The sequence below is a fragment of the Musca vetustissima genome, unplaced genomic scaffold (assembly GCF_032173495.1).
Source record: "Musca vetustissima isolate MV318-11 ecotype Yass unplaced genomic scaffold, APGP_CSIRO_Mvet_v1 utg12820, whole genome shotgun sequence".
Classification (NCBI taxonomy): Eukaryota; Metazoa; Arthropoda; class Insecta; order Diptera; family Muscidae; genus Musca; species Musca vetustissima.
Window position 1 is genome coordinate 45,053 of NW_026888932.1, and position 20,230 is coordinate 65,282.

The 20,230-nt window shown below is 35.0% G+C and overlaps 1 protein-coding gene across 1 annotated transcript; it reads left to right on the plus strand.

Annotated features, from left to right (window-relative positions):
• Positions 1–1,109: 1,109 nt before the first annotated feature.
• On the plus strand, positions 1,110–19,791 carry LOC133336730 (alpha-2-macroglobulin-like). The gene is made up of 10 exons (XM_061545011.1): positions 1,110–1,180; positions 1,291–1,699; positions 7,955–8,363; positions 9,736–9,797; positions 9,941–10,124; positions 12,133–12,233; positions 12,287–12,554; positions 17,718–17,805; positions 17,872–18,937; positions 19,486–19,791. Exons 1-10 carry the CDS (start codon positions 1,110–1,112, stop codon positions 19,789–19,791), a joined length of 2,964 nt encoding a protein of 987 aa, XP_061400995.1.
• The last annotated feature ends 439 nt before the right edge of the window (positions 19,792–20,230 follow it).

Here is a 20,230-nt window from a genome sequence, read left to right on the forward strand (position 1 = left end):
GGACGAAACTATATATGGGACCTATATCTAAATCTGGACCGATTTTCACGAAACTTGGCGACATCATTCTAGGTTCAATTTAGTACGTTGCACCAAATTTCGTGCAAATTGGCAGATATATAGGGTCTTTAGTGCACCATTTACCTTAAATCGGACGAAACTATATATGGAAGCTATATCTGAATCTGGACCGATTTTCTCGAAAACTGGCAAACATCACTCTAGGCTCAATTCAGTACATTATGCCAAATTTCGTGCAAATCGAAAGATATTTAAGAACATTGATGCACCATTTACCTTAAATCGGACGACAATATATATGGGCGCTATATCTAAATCTGAACCGATTTTCAAGAAACTTGGCACACATCATTCTAGGCCTTATTCAGTAGTCCCCTTTAGGGACTTTGGTGCACCATTGGGAGCTATATCTAAATCTGATCCAATTTTTCCGCAAATTTCAATAGGGTTCGTCCTTGGGCCAAATTTCATCCTATTCGAATAATAAATGCGACCTGTACTTTCTTTACAATTTAAAATGGTCAGACGGACGAACGGACGGACATATGTAAATCGACTTAGAAAGTGATTCTATGCATATTCTCAAAAGGAACCATGGGTCTATCGCGATTCCTTTTGCCTGTTACAAATATATGCACAAAGACATAATACCCTGTACCACAGTGTGGTGAAGGGTATAAAAAATAATTTCAATAAAAATCTATATTTTATGTACTGGCATATATTCGATATGACCAAAAATATTGTCACCCCGCCTGTCTACCATCACTTTCTAATTGTTAAAAACCTGTTCATTTATTATAGTCTCTTCCAATTTTAATTTGAATACAATTGTTTCAGATCATAACTTCAATGAAGATCAATTTAGCATATCTTGTTTTAGCATATAGGGGCATTTAATACTAAAATACACGTTGAATAATATTTATTACTCAGATTTAAAAATATGCATAATAATGTGTTTTACAATTGAAAACGATAATCTCAACATCATTCTATCAGTATCAGACTTACACTTCGCACAAGCAGTTCACAAATGCGGACAAATTGCAAATTGAATTATTACGAACAAAACCCGCAACACCAAGATGACGCATATTTTACAAATATTTGTTGTCATAATAACACTTAGGCTCGGTCTAGTGTTCGGTGATCAGAGGTATGTAGGTTCCCACGCGACTCATGTACATCTATTAAGTTCTGAAGTCACGTGATTTATATTTCTTGTTTTTTTTTTTTCTCTCTCTCTCCCTTTTGCGTTCGCTGCAGTCACTATTCTATCATTGCCCCCGGCACACTTAAATCAAATCGTAAATATAGTGTTGTTGTAACGCTACACAATGCCACCGAACCGGCTACAATACGTTGTGGTATTATTGGACCATCATACAATCAAACTGAAAATATTGTTCTACAACCATTCGAATCGCAACAAATCGATTTTATGCCAACAAAACTGAAACGAGGTACCCACATGTTTTACGCCGAAGGTTTGAATGGGTTGTCATTTAAAAATGAAACTTTGTTGTATGTGGAGGAGAATGCCGGTCCAAAAATATACATACAAACTGATAAAGCTATCTATAAGCCATTAGATTTGGCGCAATTTCGTGTTGTTATCCTTGATGAACATACAAGACCGTTGAACGTCACTGAACCGATTCGTGTGGAGATAATGGTAAGTTTGGCAAATTAAATGAGAACATAATTAAAACATGATGAAACCTGACAATGCCTCTATTTATGACCGTCTGTCTGTGCATGTATGCTTTGTCCGAGTAATAACTAATGATGTAACGGTAACACTGTGCAAAGACATAGAAACCGTAAAGACTAGACAAAGTGCATTTTGACGAAATAGTTTATTAAAAAATATCCAGGGGGAACCAGGTATAAGAGAGTCATGTTAGGAAAAAAACGTCAATACGCGATAATGTGTGTATAAAACGTAAATAAAATCAGAGATCTGCACTCAAAATATATGTTTATACCCTTCACCACAGTGTGGTACAGGGTATTATGTCTTTGTGCATATGTTTGTAACAGGCAAAAATGATCGAGATAGACCCATGGTTCCTTTTGAGAATATGCATCACTTTCTGTGTCGATTTATGCATGTCCGTCCGTCCGTCCGTCAGTCCGTCCATGTATTTTTGTTAACAAAGTACAGGTCGCATTTATTTTCCGATTTGGATGAAATTTGGCACAGGTCACTTAATTGGTCCAAGGACGAACACTATTGAAAATGGAAAAAATCGGTTCAGATTTAGATATAGCTCCCATATATAGTTTCGTCCGATTTAAGGTAAATGGTGCACCAAAGTCCCTATATATCTTTAGATTTGGACAAAATTCGGCATAGATTACTGAATTAGTTCCTGAATGATTTGTGCCAAGTTTCAAGAAAATCGGGTCAGATTTAGATATAGCTCCCATATATAGTTTCGTCCGATTTAAGGTAAATGGTGCACCAAAGTCCGTATATATCTTTCGATTTGCACGAAATTTAACACAGAGTACTGAATTAGGTATATAATGATGTGTGCTAAGTTTCAAAAAATCGGGTCAGTTTTAGATATAGCTCCCATATATAGTTTCGTCCGATTTAAGGTAAATGGTGCCCCTATATACCTTTCGATTTGCACGAAATTTGGCATAGAGTACTAAATTAGGTCCTAAATGATTTGTGCCAAATTTCAAGAAAATCGGGTCAGATTTATATCTGGGGTAAATGGGGCTCCAAAGTACCTATATATCTTTCGATTTTCACGAATTTTGGCATGGGTTACTGAATTAGGTACAGAATGATGCGTGCTAAGTTTCGTGGAAATCAGTTCAGATTTAGATATAGCTTAAATATATATATTCAACCGATTTAATTTAAATTGTGCACTAAACACCCAAAGATTGGTCGATCGTCACACAATTTGGTACAATGTACTGTTACTATAACCTTTCGTGTGTCAATTTTTCTTGAAATTTGTTCAGATTTACATATATCTTCTATATATATTTTCCCATACAGACCCATACACGTACAGAAATTAATAAAAATTAATATCTAGCAAGTTTGCTTGAAATCGGTTCAGATTAGGTTCCATATATAATTTCGATCTATTCATGTTGACTGTACACCAAATAATCAATGGGTGCCTGATAGATACATTTTAAATAGTGCGTGTGCTTTAAATCTATTAACACAATTTAGAATAGGTTGCAGAATGGCATGTGTTGGAATTGATGTTATTCGGTTTACTTATAGATAAATATCGCATATTTAAGTTCGTTCAATTTCATGCAAATGTTCCTTAGAAAAGGCGACGTCTTTTAGGATACATATGTATAATATCCCCAAAGTGGTGAAGGGTATAATGTAGTCGGCCCAGTCCGACTTTACTTTCCTTACTGGTTTTATATTACAAGCTTGCGATATACTTCCTAAAATGTTTACTGTGTTGTTATGATATAGTAACAACAGAGGAAAAGCCATCTATTGGAAATTGCTTACGTATCGATTGTCTTATCTTTATACTTTTATGTCTTTGCACTCTGGCTTTTGGAAATTCGAACTATATATATATATATATATATCCTAAATGTACGAAAATGTACTAAATTTAGTACGATTTCGTAGCATGTGAACGGAAATTTGAAATGTGAATTAAAGTTGTAAAGTAGGGTCGATATCAGGAGATGGTTTTGAAAACGTGCACTCATGTATACGAAAAGTACAATATGGTACTTTTTTTGGTAGAATGTCAATTCGGATGTACAAATGGAGCTGGGATCCTGATCCGGAGTGTAATATAGCGATATGTAGGAAATAAGATTCCTTCTTCATCTCTACAGGAGGATGTGCCTGCACCAAAGCCTTCGGTTTGGTGTTTTACTCGTTGGTAAAATTTCCGGACTTCATTCTGACTCCTGTACATCTCAAACTGCTCACGCTCACGTTTTTCTTGTTCTTTCTTCTTTTTTCTGAAAACACGTTTCTCCTCTCCCCTTTTCTCCGGATAATTCTCCATCACGTTTCGTGTTGCTACTGTCTGCAGGGTTGCCCTATACGCTGCGTTTCTCACATAAGTAGCATTACGGCACTCCTGATCGAACCATGGGTTTCTTGGTGGTGGTTTTTGGTACCCAATTGTTGTTTTTGCTGCATTTTGTAGGGAGTCGGAAATTCTTTGCCATTGTGCTTCTATACTATTATCGGGACAAGAAGTGCTTTCTTCAAGCAGATGGGTAAGTTGAGCGGGGTAGGCCTCGGCTACCTGTTGTGTTTGCAGCTTTTCGACGTCGAGTTTCCGTGTTGTATTAGATCGCACCTTTGCTGCAACATTAAGACGGGTGCGCACTTTGGCTGCCACAAGGTAATGGTCCGAATCGATATTCGCTCCTCGGATCGATCGGACGTCTTAAAAAACTGGATGAATGACAGCGTGTTGAGGATCTGGAAGGAGCATTTCGAAAAGTCTCTAGTATCAAATAGTGGCGATAAAGAAGATACCCCAGAACCAATAAGAGATGATGGTATAGAGTGTATACCACCTAGCCAAGATGAGGTCATAAAAGCAATTAATCGGCTCAAGAACAACAAAGCAGCAGGAGCCGATGGGTTACCAGCCGCACTATTCAATACTGGTGGCCAGAAGCTGGCACAATTTGGCTAGATGAATGCATGCCCAATAATTGGAACCTCAGCATCCCGTGTCCCGTGCACAAAAAAGGAGACAAGACGATATGTGCCAACTATAGAGGAATAAGTCTCCTTCCCATCGCATATAAAGTGCTATCCAGTGTGCTGTGTGAACGATTGAAGTCAATGGTCAATGACATCATCGGACCATACCAATGCGGCTTCAGACCTGGCAAATCCACTATTGACCAGATTTTCAATCTGCGCCAAATCCTGGAAAAGACCCACGAAAAACACATCGACACATACCACCTATTTGTCGACTATAAAGCCGCATTCGACAGCCCTATCCGTTCAGAGATGTTTAAAGCCATGTCTGCGTTCGGCATTTCTGCAAAATTAATACGGCTATGCATGATAACTTTAAGTGGCACAAGGTCAGCAGTTAAAGTAGGAAAGGACCTACCCTTCAATACCGAACGAGGATTCAGACAAGGTGTCAGTTTATCGTTGATTTTTTTAAAATCCTACTGGAAAAGGTCATACGAGACGCAAAGGTGAACAGAAATGGCACTCTGTACACCAAATAACACATGTTACTCGCCTACGCCGATGACATCGATATAATGGGTCGAACATTGCGAGCGGTAACAGCCACCTTTGAACAAATTGAAAAGGAGTCTGCCAAAGTGGGTCTGGCAGTAATCGGCGAGAAAACCAAGCTGATGGTATCACAACACGCAAGACGTGTTGATACCATCAACAACAAATGACATCAGTTTTGAAATTCGGAGAAGGATTGTTATGGCCAACAGATGCTACTATGGTCTAAATAAGCAGTTTACACTTTTTACTTTATGGTGAATCAATTATGTAGGAATACTGAAATTTGGAGATAGGATCAATGTTGGGGGACTGAGGAATGTAGAAAGTTTTTTTTTTTAATTTGTACAAAATTTGGAATAGTTTTCTTGGAAGAACCGATAAAGCTGGAATGTTGAAACTTGGTGTTATGATCACAGTTGTGATGCAGGCTGGTACTAATGCAGGAATACTGAAATTTGGAGATAGGATCAATGTTGGGGTGTAGGACTGAGGTATGTAGAAAGTTTTGGAAATTCGTACTTATGTGTACTAAATGATACAATTTGGATTTGGTTTAAATAGAATCTAAAAATTTGGAAATATGATTTCTTTTGGATTGTTGAGGAAATTATATTATGGAATTTATATTATTGTGCACGAAGTTTGGTACAATTTGGATTGCGTAAACCGTATGGGGTTGAATCTTGAAATTGGGAAATAACATTTCTATTTTATTAATGGATACTAAAATTGAAAATGTTTGGATTTTGGTAAACCTATAGAACTCGAATAATGGAATGTGGAATTATTTTCGGAAATAAATACTAAAAGAGTTCCAAAGGTAATAAATGTCACCAAATTTAGTATAGAGCTACATTGCTGGAAAGAATTAGTGTGTAGTGTTGAGATATGGAGGCCCTTTTGGATATACATACTTTAAGACAACAAATATACTATATGATACTAAAATGGTTGATATTGGTGAGTAGTTTTAAAAGTTCTTCTGGCATACGAGTTTTTTGCGAAAATTTGTGGGAATTATTAAAATGGTTGACATCTTTTAATAATTCCCACATTTTTTATACCCTTCACCACACTGTGGTAAAGGGTATTATGTCTTTGTGCATATGATTGTAACAAGCAAAAGGAATCGAGATAGACCCATGGTTCCTTTTGAGAATATGCATAGAATCACTTTCTAAGTCGAATTACGCATGTCCGTCTGTCCGTCCGTCTGTCCATGTTAAATTGTAAACAATGTACAGGCCGCATTTATTATTCGAATTGGATGAAATTTGGCACAGCTCATTCATTTGGCTCAAGAACGAACCTAATTGAAATTGGGAAAAATCGGTTCAGATTTAGATATAGCTCCTATATATATATTCGTCCGATTTAATGTAAATGGTGCACCAAAGTCCCTAAATAGCTTACGATTTGCAGAAAATATGGCACAGCGTACATACTTAGGCCTAGAATGATGTGTGCTAAGTTTCTTGGTTCGGTTCGGATTTAGATATCGGTTCGGATTTAGATATAGCTCCCATATATATATATATATATATATATTCGTCCGATTTAAGATAAACGAAGCCCCAAAGTCCCCATATATCCTTCGATTTGCACGAAATTTGGCATAGCGTACTGAATTTTCTCATGACTGATGTGTGTCAAGTTTCGTGAAAATCGGTCCAGATTTAGATATAGCTCCCATATCTAGTTTCGTCCGATTTCATGTAAATGGTGCACCAAAGTCCCTACATATCCTTCGATTTGCACGAAATTTGGCATAACGCACTGAATTGAGCCTAGAGTTATGTCTGCCAAGTTTCGAGAAAATCTGTCCAGATTAAGATATAGCTCCCATATATAGTTTCGTCCGATTTTATGTAAATGGTGCACCACCAATTAGTATAACCTAACCTGTGACAAGTTTGTTTGAAATCGCTTAATATTTGGATAGAGCTTCCATATATATTTTCGCCCGATTTCAAGTAAATTGTTAGTCTGTTTGACATCAATTTTTGCACAACTTACAAAATTGAGCATAGAATTACGCAGTTGCGTTTTCTAGAAGTACAGACATAGCCCAACGGATGACCTATTTATATTTGTTTGAAGTCGATTTATATATTTTATGGATAGATCTAGGTAGATTCACATTTACATAAATATCACATATTTTATTTCATTGAATTTCATGTTAATAGTCCTGTTTAATATACCCATAGTGGTGAAGGGTATCATATAGTCGGCCCCACCCGACTTTACTACTTTCCTTACTGGTTTTTTATTACAGGATGCCAACGAAAATCGCGTTAAGCAATTCAAAGATATTTCCTCATTCATGGTGTCTTTACAAATAAATTCAATTTATCGGAATATCCTGCACTCGGTATATGGAAAATTGCGGTATTCATTAGTGGCAAATATGGACATTCTCATTCGAAGACGTTTAAGGTGAAAAAATATATCCTTCCGAAATTCTATGTAACAATTGAAAATGAACCGACTGTTACTTCGGCTAATCCAATTGTCCATTTAAAATTCTATGGAAAATATAATTTTGGAAAATTTGTTGAGGGTATTGCTACAGTAAGAGCAACAGATACTTTGGGAAATCTCATAACGCCAGAACAAAAAGTAAATGTGAATGGCATAGAAACACTGGATATACAAATTAAAAACTTCGAAAAATATATGATATATAAGAGTATAACACTTTATATTCAAATTACCGAAAAACACAGCGGACGTTCAGAATCAACATTTAGCTTTGTCAATGTCCAACAACAAGAATATAATGTAATTGTAGAATCATCAGATATTGATTTTAAAGATGGTAAACCATATCGTCTGAAAGTTAAAGTGCAACAATGGAATGGTACTGCTGTTAGAGATCCCAGTGAACCGGTCTATATGATACATGGTGAGCGGACCTACCAGTCACAGTTGAATGATGATGGTGTAGCGGTATTTGATTTTGAACATAATTCCGAGGAGAAACATATATTCAAATATCGAGATTCTTTAGCAATGTTACCGAATATCTACAATGCTGATGATGCTGTGGATAATAATAATAAGGAGGATTTTTGTAAATTGCTTTACTTAGTGGCAGGTGAGTGATGATAAATACAAAAGAGTGCTAAGTTCTGCTGAGCTAAAGAGATACTAAGATTTTTAGCACAATTAAATTAACTACAATGTTATACAAGCTCATCAAGTCGAAATAAAACCAGATTCTTAATAATAACTTCTTAACTTCTCTTTTCAAAATAACCTATCTAGATGTATGCCTTTCTAAGAGGAATAGAAAGGCATACATCTAGATAGGTTATTTTGAAAAGAGAAGTTATTAAGCTTCGCTATATATCCCACAGTAGAACATACTCTTCACCTAGTCTAGGATTGTTGTGTGATCTGAAAATTTTTAACTATCTCTTGCCGATTATAAAACCAGTGAGCGGGGCAGTACACACTGGTTCCCCCATACGACAAAAATAAAAAAAATCGAAAACAATATTTTGGATCAGTAACGAAACAAATTATCGCTAATGCCTTCAAATTTAACTACTCCAAAGTTTTTTTATTGTTTTCTAACGGGAGTTTAGAAATACAGATATTAGAAGTGAGTGCAGTTGAAGTGTGGTTGCTTAAGGAAAGTTAGCACAAAAATTAAATGACATTTAGAAAGTGAAAATATAAATAATAAGTTCACCAAATTAAATATAACGATTATGGAGGTTAAAGGTAATGGTATTAACATGATTTTTACATATATATACATTTATAAATTATTGTGTAGTTTTTCTAAAATACTAATTTAAACATGCACCTTTTTGGGGTTATTTTTTCCGTCTTCGTTAAATCTACGTAGAGTTTTAAATGTGTTCCCCCCTGATTCCCTCGGTCATGTTTGGTTTTTAATATTGGTACATTTGTCTATATTTCGAAAAAATTTGTTTCGTTTGCGGAAATTTGCGGATGAGTGTTTAAGCAGTAATATACTAACCCAGAGTCGTGTGTAAACATTTAACTTTTGGTGGATACGTGCTGTTGTTTTTGAATGTAAATAAGGAAAAGTGTTGTTATTATTGTCAAATTATTTATTTACATTTTTCATCTTATCAATGCATTTTTTTCGCATGTATGTTTTTGAAATTTGGTGTTCTAAAAAGGGGAAGGAGTCTGAAAAAGTTCGAGAGGTGTTGGATGAACTACGTGCAAGTATTGAAATGGAAGGTGAAGAAGATATGTTTTTTGATCTATCGCAATGCGTAAATTACATTTTTAAGAAAATAGTCGTACTATGGCAGAAAAACGTTCGGAAAAAATCATCCGTCTTAAAGTATCATTCCCAATGGTTGGGCTTCAAAGATGTTATTGCATTAACGACAGATGCCGCTTCTATAACAATTACAACGCATGAATCATCCTCAAATAAAAAAACGTGGGCGTCCACAATCAGATTATTCCCAATCTTCAAAAAGAACTAAACAACGAAGATTGGCAAAATTGGCAGAAAATGATGAGTCCGCTGCTAATGCCCTACGTGAGACAGATTCTGTACCTTCTTATGTGGAATTAAATACCAGAGAAGTTCTATCAGTCATACTGGAAACAAATTTATCAAAACATCAGTATTTACTTATTCGGGAATTTATAAACTCTAAACTGTCCTTTGATTTGTTACAGGGTTATAAGAAGGTTCTAAAGGAAAAAAAGAAAAGTTACCCCAATAAAATTACAGTAAGTGAATCGCATGCTGAAGTCGACTTGCAAAGTTTACTAGACCACACGGCCTCGCGCATATTAGATCTCCAAAGCGACGTGCTGAAAGATATTCCCAGTGAATCTGTAAACAAACATGTTTTGATAGGTAAATGGGGATTCGATGGTAACACGGGTCATAGCGAGTATAAGCAAAAATATAATAATAACAGAGTACAAGACAGTAGTTTATTTGTAACATCATATGTACCACTTCGACTGGTAACAAAATCTACTGAATTACAAAATTCTAAAGTTATTTGGAAAAATCCTCGACCGTCATCAACTCGTTATTGCAGACCTGTTCGATTTCAAAACAAAAAAGAGTCCAACCAAGTTTCTATACACGAAAGAAATTATTTTAACCTGCAAATTACCATGTTAAACTGCACAGAATAGTATACATCTGAAATGCAAATATGCGTTGAGCACAACTTACAATTAACTGTGGTTGATGGTAAAGTATGCAATGCTCTAAGTCAAACGTCTTCTGCAAAATGTTACATATGCGAAAATGCTTTTTCTATTTGATTCGTGAAGTATCCATAATTTTGGTCTGACTTTTATTTATTATTTTTATTTTATAATTTAAATGCCCATATTCGGGTGGCACCTTTATATTAAGACTATTCGAAAACGTGGACCGATATTGAACATTTTTAGTTTGGTGCTGTTTTGCCCACGGAGAACTCAAAATACCAAATTTCAATCAAATATGTTGGAAAATGTAGCTAAAATCTTCAAAATATGTCAAATCTGATGGGACCGTTATATGGGAGCTATACTAAAACGTGGACCTACATGGTCCATGTTTCTGTCAAAATGTTGTTTACCCACAACGAACCTATACTAAAAATTTCAGATCGATAGCTTGATTAGAAATATTTTTGTCGCTCCCTCCCATACAAAGGGAACCACTGTGCAGTATAATCGGACGGGGCCGACCATATGATACCCTACACAACTTCGACGAAAATCTAACTTTATATGGTTCTATATTCAGAGCTTGGGCAATATTTCGCGATATTTGCACCCTCTTGACCAACTAGATGTTAACAAATATTTCAGTAGACGAGGGGTGTACTTGTCCAGATTCTCTTTACCGTGGGTTATGTTGTGATGTTGGGCTTTCAATTGTGGCCTACAGATCGACTCGAAAACAAAAACACAAAAAATAAGTTTTCGGTCCACTTCATCCCAAAATTATAGGCGTTGTCGTTGATCATAACGGGAATCTCGTGGAAAATTACAAAGCGATTAGCGATATATTACCGCCCTCTAGTGTGCTAATGGGTTACTAAATAATGTCGGAATACGTAAGCACCTGTAAATATTTAAGTGTAACTCCTACATCCGAGTACACACGACAATATAATTGGTACCAATTAAAGGTCAACCACTCCTCTTCAATAAACTATCATCTTTTCGGGTCTATATCCTTCAGGAGTAAATATATATGCCATACAATAAAAATTTTGTAATTTTTCACACAAAAGTCAGGGTCCATTTGACCCGTTAAATACTGACCGATTTTTATCAAAACATGCATGCTTATTCTTTGGCCCAATTCCCTTCTCCATGGAAAAATTCGCGGTGTTTGGGCCATAAAAACCGACAAAAATAAAGTTTTAGGTCCATTTCATCCCCTAAATATTAAACGATAGGGGTCTTCAAAAACAATAGGGGTCTTCATTGGCCAAAACCCATCCTACATGCGAAGATTTCGTGAAGATTGGTCCATAACTGTGGCCTGTATCGTGTTTACAAATTATAATGGACAAACGGGTCTAGGACCAATATTTCGCGGCGTTACGAACTCTTGGGGTTGCACAAAGCTATAATACCCTGACAACATAGTTGTGTAGGGTATAATGATCAACAAGACCGGACTTAACCCTCCTGCTAATGCAATTCATAAATTACATTTTTTATTACTTAATATTTTTCTCCTTTTAGTCCTCAACTTGGCAAAGTGATTGAAATTAAAGTTTCCTCCTTAAAAAATATACCATATATTGTATATACCCTAACTGGTCATGGAAATATCATACAAACGGAATTCATTAAAATACCATCCGAACAAAAATCTTACATAATTCAATTAATGCCAACAATAGAAATGATGCCTGCAGCCTATTTGTATGTTCATTATATTCACGAAGGAAATTATCGATATGAGGAAATGTTTTTGAAATTCCCAAATGAATTTGAAAATAAGGTAAGAACGCATTAAATACGTTTTTATATGGAAATTAATATTTTTATCTTTAGGTTGAAATTTCAGCGCCACATGAAGTCCGACCTGGACAAAATGTCACCATTAACATAAAGGCTCAACCGAATTCATATGTATGTCTATTAGCTGTGGATTTGGGTGTCTATAATTTAAATAGAGAATATGATCTGGATAGAACACAAATACTAAACGAATTACGAGATGATTTGACATATAGTCCGTTAAAGTCCAAATTTTATCCTGGTATAATTTCGGGGCTTTTGACATTTACTAATGCCCATTATCCATATACTGAGGTTACAGGTAAGGAGTGTGTGTGTATGTGCGACTAATTTTATTATATGTACTATGTAAACATTGTGGGTACGAGTGATATACAGGGGTTTTTAACAATATCTTAAAATTCAAGGACCACAATGTGTTATTTAAAAAAGACCAACAAAATATTTAAAAAAGTAAAATATTTTAAAAATTCATGCTTTCTCAAGTACCCCAAAAAGTTATTTTAAAAATCCAAGTTCTATCAAAGACCACAAAATCCACGTCTTCTCAATGACCCCCCAAAAAACGCGACGTCTTCTCAATGACCTCAAAACAAAAAATAAATAACTTTAAACATCCATGCCACCCAAACAAAAAATTATTAACTTTAAAAATCCACGCTACCCAAATGACCTCAAACCAAAAAATAAATAACTTTAAAAATCCACGCCATCCAAATGGCCTAAAAAATATTTAAAAAATCCAAACCACCCAAATGACCTAAAAAAATATTTAAAAAATCCACGCCACCCAAATGACCTAAACAAAATATTTAAAAAATCCACGCCTTCTTAAGAACCTTAACAAATTATTCAACGCCTTTTAAAAGACCTCAACAAAGTATTTCACAAATCCACGCATTTCTACGGACCTCAACAAATTATTCTTAAGCCTCCACAAAATGATTTAAAACCAGTGAGCGGAGCAGTATAGTCGGACGGGGCCGACCATATGATACCCTACACAACTTCCATGAAAATCTAACTTTCTGTGGTTCTATATTCTGAGATTGGGCAATATTTCGCGATATTTGCACACTTTTGACTGGCTAGAGTTCAGAAAATGTTACTAATAATCAGTACAGACCCTCTAATTACTTGTCCAGATTCCCTTCACCGTAGGTTGTGTGGTGATGTTCGGCTTTAGACTCGAAAAGTACAAATAATTAAGTTTTCGGTCCACTTCATCCGAAAAATTATTTTCTAATCATCACCTAACATTTTAGGCGTTGTCCTTGATCATAACAGAAACCTTATGGAACATTTCAAAGCGATCAGACTATATATCCGCCCTAATATATGAATACGTAAGCACCTGTAAATATTTAAGTGTAACTCCCGCATCCGAGTACCTACGACAATATGATTGGTATACATTTAAAGGTCAACCACTCCCCTTGGATATACTATCAACTTCTCGGGTCTATGGCATAGAAATACTGGATATTGAAATTAAAAACTTCGAAAAATATATGATACTAGCTGAACCCGTGGCGCTTCGCTGCCCCTACTAAAGTTATTAACATTGGAAAACTATTTGTAGGCATTTCGTAGTGTATCAGTAATAATTTCGTAGCAGCCGGTCTATGCATTAGTATATTTGATTCTATTCAATAGATTACAAATACATTTTTAAATAATCTTTGAATAACGGTGGTAATATTAAAAACAAATTTAGCTTGACTTTTCTAATCAGTTGTAACAGTACCATACAAAAATATATTTTCTCCAATATTTACATGTTTTTCATTATTCATTCCAAGCCCACTACAATCCTTCATTTACATTACATAAATTTTTATGTCTGTATTCTCAAATATTTCCCCATGATATGATTGGGATCCCTTACTCCTCCGATTAATATCGCTTAGATACCTGACGTATGATCCTTGTTAAGTTTGAGTTGCGTATTTCTAATTGTTTTATTGCCAAGAAAAAATCATAATAATGCATTTATCACATCATAATATTTTTACCGAACCTAGATATAGTTTTGTTACTCTTAAAAAACCAGGATCAAGTCCGAAGATAGGATTTGTGGCATTTGAGTTAGTTATTTCCTCTATAGATCCTCGAAATATATCAGCTATAATGATAAGCCACCACAGATTTCGGACTTTTATAACTTTTATTCCACAATCAGCATTTCTCTTTTGGATATCTCCCATATTGAATTCATAGTCTTTTTCTTCAATGGTGGTTGAATTTTTTAAATTAAAAAATCCAAAATTTTATTTTTTTCACAAATTGATAAAATGTAATAATTAAAATGTCAAAATTTTTTCGTTTTACACAAATGTTCTTCCAATATGTAGATAATGGAGTGTTGAAAAACAACATACGTTAGCGAAATTACTGAACTGGTGGTTTTTAGCATTACTGATAATAACATAAAAGGACCAAAAATGATGAGTCGAATATTATCGATTTGGACAAATTTTGTTAATTTCTGGTCGCTTAAGATTTGTATGTAATTATCTGCGTATCATAAAAATTTTATGAGCCGATTTATTTAAGATATTAAAATATATGCATAGAAAATTAATATTAGTGCATAGGTATTATTACTGTTGATGCTATAATTCCTCGTCATCGCGGAGTTTTCGAAGTTTATCTTGCCTATCTTACTTACATGGGTTGGCTGACTTACTGCGAAATTTTTAGTAAAATCTATTTAGCGGTTTTTGTGTCAACAACCAAAAGAGTTTCCATTTTCTACATTTAGATTAATTAAATGCAGTGAGGAGTACAATTTCCCCTATTGTACCACACCAATTTTTATAGGGATGATGCGTATTTGCTACCAAGTTACTCAGACAAATTTTGAAGTGGGAATCTGTAACCCTTCTTAAGATATAAGCTTAGAAAATTAATTTTGGAAGTTTATATAGCCTATATTATTTCCCTCGGATGGCATGATGTTCGGTAAAAATCTCAGTAAAATCTGTTCAACGGATTTTGAGTCTAGAAAGAAAACATTTTTTATTTCCTACATGCAGATTAGTTAAATGTAACGGAGAGTGCATTTTCACCTATCTTATTTCGCTCATATTTTTATGAATAATGTGTATTCACTCCTACGATATACAGATACATTTTGAAGGCGTTATCTGTAACCGTTCTTAAGATAAACGCATATTACATGTTCAGAAAATTTGAGGTTTGTTTACTATTGATGCTATAACTCCGCATCCACGCGGAATTTTAAAAGTTTATATAGCCTATGTTACTTTCAGGGCATGCCCCGAGATACAGTGTAAATCTCATTAAGATCTGTTCAGCGGTTTTGGCGTCTATCGGTAACATACAAACAAACAATTTTTTTTCTATTTTATATATATAGATATAAGAGTATAACACTTTATGTTCAAATTACCGAAAAACACAGCGGACGTTCAGAATCAACGTCCTGTCCTGCTGTTCTTCAGGATTAAATATATACGCCATAAAATAAAAATTTTGTAATTTTTCACACAAAAATCAGGGTCCATTTGACCCGCTGGATATTGACCGATCTTTATAAAAACTGGCATGCTTATTCTTTGGCACGACCCCCATTCTCCATGTGAAAATTCGTTCAGGCCATAATTATGGCCGCTGAAGCGACCAGAAAATTGGACAAAAATAAAGTTTTTGGTCCATTTCATCCCCTAAATATTAGCCGATCTTTATCAAAAACAATAGGGGTCTCCATTGGCCAGAACCCATCCTACATGCAAAATTTCGTGAAGATTGGTCCATAACTGTGGCCTGTATCGTGTTTACAAATTATAATGGACAGACGGACGGACGGACACACATGTCTAGATCGACTTAGCTAGTCGAAATATGACGATCGGTATACTTAAAGGTGCGTCTAGGACAAATATTTCGCGGCGTTACAAACTTCTGGGGCTGCACAAAGCTATAATACCCTGACAACATAGTTGTGTAGGGTATAAAAATCCACGCCTTCTTAAGGACCCCCAAAAAATGATTTAAAAAAATCCACGCCTTCTTAAGGACCCCCAAAAAATGATTTAAAAAAATCCACGCCTTCTTAAGGACCCCCAAAAAATGATTTAAAAAAATCCACGCCTTCTTAAGGACCCCCAAAAAATGATTTAAAAAAATCCACGCCTTCTTAAGGACCCCCAAAAAATGATTTAAAAAAATCCACGCCTTCTTAAGGACCCCCAAAAAATGATTTAAAAAAATCCACGCCTTCTTAAGGACCCCCAAAAAATGATTTAAAAAATCCACGCCTTCTTAAGGACCCCCAAAAAATGATTTAAAAAAATCCACGCCTTCTTAAGGACCTCCAAAAAATGACTAAAATAATCCACGCCTTCTTAAGGACCTCCAAAAAATGACTAAACAAATCCACGCCTTTTTAAGGGCCTCCAAAAAATGATTTAAAAAAATCCACGCCTTCTTAAGGACCTCCAAAAAATGATTTAAAAAATCCACGCCTTCTTAAGGACCTCCAAAAAATGATTTAAAAAAATCCACGCCTTCTAAAGGACCTCCAAAAAATGATTTAAAAAATCCACGCCTTCTTAAGGACCTCCAAAAAATGATTTAAAAAAATCCACGCCTTCTTAAGGACCTCCAAAAACTGATTTAAAAAATCCACGCCTTCTAAGGACATCGACGCCTTCTTAAGGACCTCGAAAAAATTATTACAAAATTCACGCCTTTTTAAGGACCTTGAAAAAAATATTTTAAATATCCACGCCTTCTTAAGGACCTTCAAAAAATGATTTAAAAAATCCACGCATTCTTAATAAACTCGAAAACATTATTTTTAAAATACACGCCTTTTAGGGACTTCGAAAGAATTATTTAAAAATTTACGCCTTCTTAAGGACCTTGAAAAATTATTTATAAAATTCACACATTCTCGTAAAATATTTAAATACTAAAAATCTCTAAAAAATATATTAAAAAAGAACCTTAAAAAATAAGGAGAAAAAATCTTCAAGGACTCGAGATAAATATCCAAATATTCCGCCCTTTCCCCACTGGGTTCAAAACTACATTCATTCTTGTTCTTATCCCAACAAACCAAAAGTTTTGAGAATAATATTATATTAGCTTACCAACACAAGCATTAAGCTTGAAAAAGTCTTGAGAAAATCTTGAGAAATGTTTATTAATAATTGTAGAAAAATCAAAACGGAACCCTTATGATACAATTACTTGTGTAATATTACTAAAAGCTTATTCTTGCAATTGGGAAACATTTGTGTACAACAATAGTTTCTCAAGCATAGTTGAAAACTGTTTGTGAATTCACATTTTAACAATATTTTTTTAATATTACTAAAAAAAGCTTAAGAACAACTATTATTATAAGCTTGTTCTCAAGTGGTATTGAGATTTGATTACTGAATGGTATGTTGGGATATATTTATTATTATTTTTTTATAACAATTAATTTCAGACCGTTACATTCCAACTTCATGGGGCAGTGGAGAAGGAAGTTTACGTAGAAAATTTCCCGAGACATGGATATTTCAAAATCTTGAAATGTATGTTCAGAAATCAAAACAAAAGACAAATTTCAAATTAAATAATATTTTTGTTTTAACTTACAGAACAAAGGAATTGACCGCGCTGACATTGGAAATTCCCGATACAATAACCACCTGGCGTATAACCGCATTTAGCATTCACAATAAATCGGGTTTCGGTATTGTCGATGATGCCACAAATATTGTGACCATTAAACCATTCTTTGTAGACATTAACCTTCCCTATGCCGTTAAGAGAGGTGAAATGATTACCCTACCCATAACAGTGTTCAATTATCACAACAAAAGTTTAAGTGCCGAAGTTCAAATGAACAATGAAGAGGAAGCTTTTCGTTTTAAGGCTGGCGACAGGAAAAAACAAATCGAACATGTGAAACTCCCAGCAAATGGCATTGACAGCGTTGCATTTACAATAACACCTCAAGTGGTGGGAGATATAAAATTGAATATACGTGCCACAACATCCGAAGACCTCTCAGATGCTGTTCTCCACTACCTGAAAGTTGAACCTGAAGGTACTGAAAATAGTGATAACCAAGTTATGGTACTTCGAATATCAGCAGCGGAAAATGAATTATTCTCAAATTTAAGTCTCAATGTGCCACCGAATATTGTAGCAGATTCTGAGTATATTACCCTCTCAATGGGTGGTGATGCTCTCGCCGCCACAATGGAAAATCTTAATGGCTTGGTAATGAAACCAACCGGCTGTGGAGAACAAAATATGGTTAATTTTGCACCAAATATTTTGGTACTGCAATACCTCAAGGCCATTGGTAAAGTTGGTCAAGAGAAAAATCTAATTAAACAGGCTAAATCATTTGTGGAAATCGGCTATCAACAGGAATTGTCATTTCGTCACGCATCCGGGGGTTATAGCGTCTTCGGCGAACGTCGTGATAAGGATGCAGCCAGTACATGGTTAACAGCCTATGTTATACGTTTCTTTCTTAAAGCCGCCAAATTTGTTTCAATTGAGGAGAAAATTATCACCAGCGGTTTGGATTATTTAGCCAGCAATCAGAAAGCGGATGGAGATTTTGCTTACACGGGATATCTATTCTATCCGGCACAACAAAATCGTTTTGGTTTCACGGCATTTGTTCTGATGACTTTCATGGAGAACAAGGTAAGATAACAGATTTTATGGGTAATATTACCGAAAAAGTTAACTTAGCTGACGTCGAAGCTCACATCTTTATTCGAGAATTAAATCTTAATAGTAAGAATAAAAAAATGTTGAAGTCTCAAGTACTTCAGGCGCCAATTTTTTAAACAATTTTTTCGAGGTCCTTACGAATTTAATTTTTTTATATAATTTCTTCGAGGTCCTTAATAAGGCATGGAATTTTTAAATATTTTTTACGTCCTTTAGAAGGCGTTGATTTTTTTTATAATTTTTTAAAGTTCTTTAGAAGGCGTGGATTTTTTTATTAACTTTTTTAAGTTTTTTAGAAGTCGTGGATTTTTTAATAATTTTTTAAGCCTTTACAATGGTCCCATATATAGTATTTAACGATTTCCCAGTTTTAATATTATTGAGACAAAATTGTGTACAATCTACAAAATTGGGCCTAAACTCATGTGTTCACATTTAAATATAGTTCATAAGTGAGACGAAATTTTGTTCAACTTAATTCAGCAAGATTTCCATGTATTTTTCTTTTGTTTTTCCAGAAATATACCAAAAACTATACAGCCACCATTGATAAGGGCCTTCAGTTTTTGAGTAAGAATTTGGAAAGGGATCATGATGTCTATGCCTTGTCAATTATCGCTGCGGCATTTGGAATGGCTAAACATGTAGATTCCACAAAAGTTCGTGATAAACTATTAGCAAAGGTCAATGATAAGGATAAACAACGTTGGTGGTCGGCTAATGATAAAATGGTGAAAAGGATGTTGAAATTACTGCATACGCCCTCCTGGCTCTTTTGGACATTTCTCCGCGTGAAGATCATTCTGCAATTTTTCAATGGCTAATGCAACAACGAAATAGTAAAGGTGGTTTCCAATCAACACAAGATACGGTGGTGGGTCTACAGGCCATTGTAAAATATTCACAATTGAATGCGGCCAATGGAAATAACCAACAAATGGCATTACGCTATGCAGCCTTGGATGGTAAGGGAAACGAAGTAAAAGCTGATGATTTTGCCATAAATGGTGAAAATAATCTCATACTGCACACGCATAAGGTAAGGGTAGGGAATTTTGTAGGGAAAAATAAGAATTTAAAAAAATATTTATTTTCTTACAGTTACCCCGTTCTACACGTTCTGTTAATTTCAAAGCTACCGGCAGTGGTCAAACCATGTTGCAGCTCTCCTCGCTTTACTACATGGCTGAACAAATGCCAATGCAACATTTCCGCATTCAAGCGAAAGCCCAATTTATGAATGTACAAGAACTTAATGTTGAG

Excerpts from the sequence above, each read along its gene's own strand:
- LOC133336730 (XM_061545011.1), top strand. The coding sequence starts at position 1,110 with ATGACGCATATTTTACAAATATTTGTTGTCATAATAACACTTAGGCTC. Across the intron at positions 1,181-1,290 it reads CTAGTGTTCGGTGATCAGAG|TCACTATTCTATCATTGCCC; the intron begins GTATGTAGGTTC and ends CGTTCGCTGCAG. Across the intron at positions 10,125-12,132 it reads AAACAAACATGTTTTGATAG|AAATGATGCCTGCAGCCTAT; the intron begins GTAAATGGGGAT and ends TGCCAACAATAG.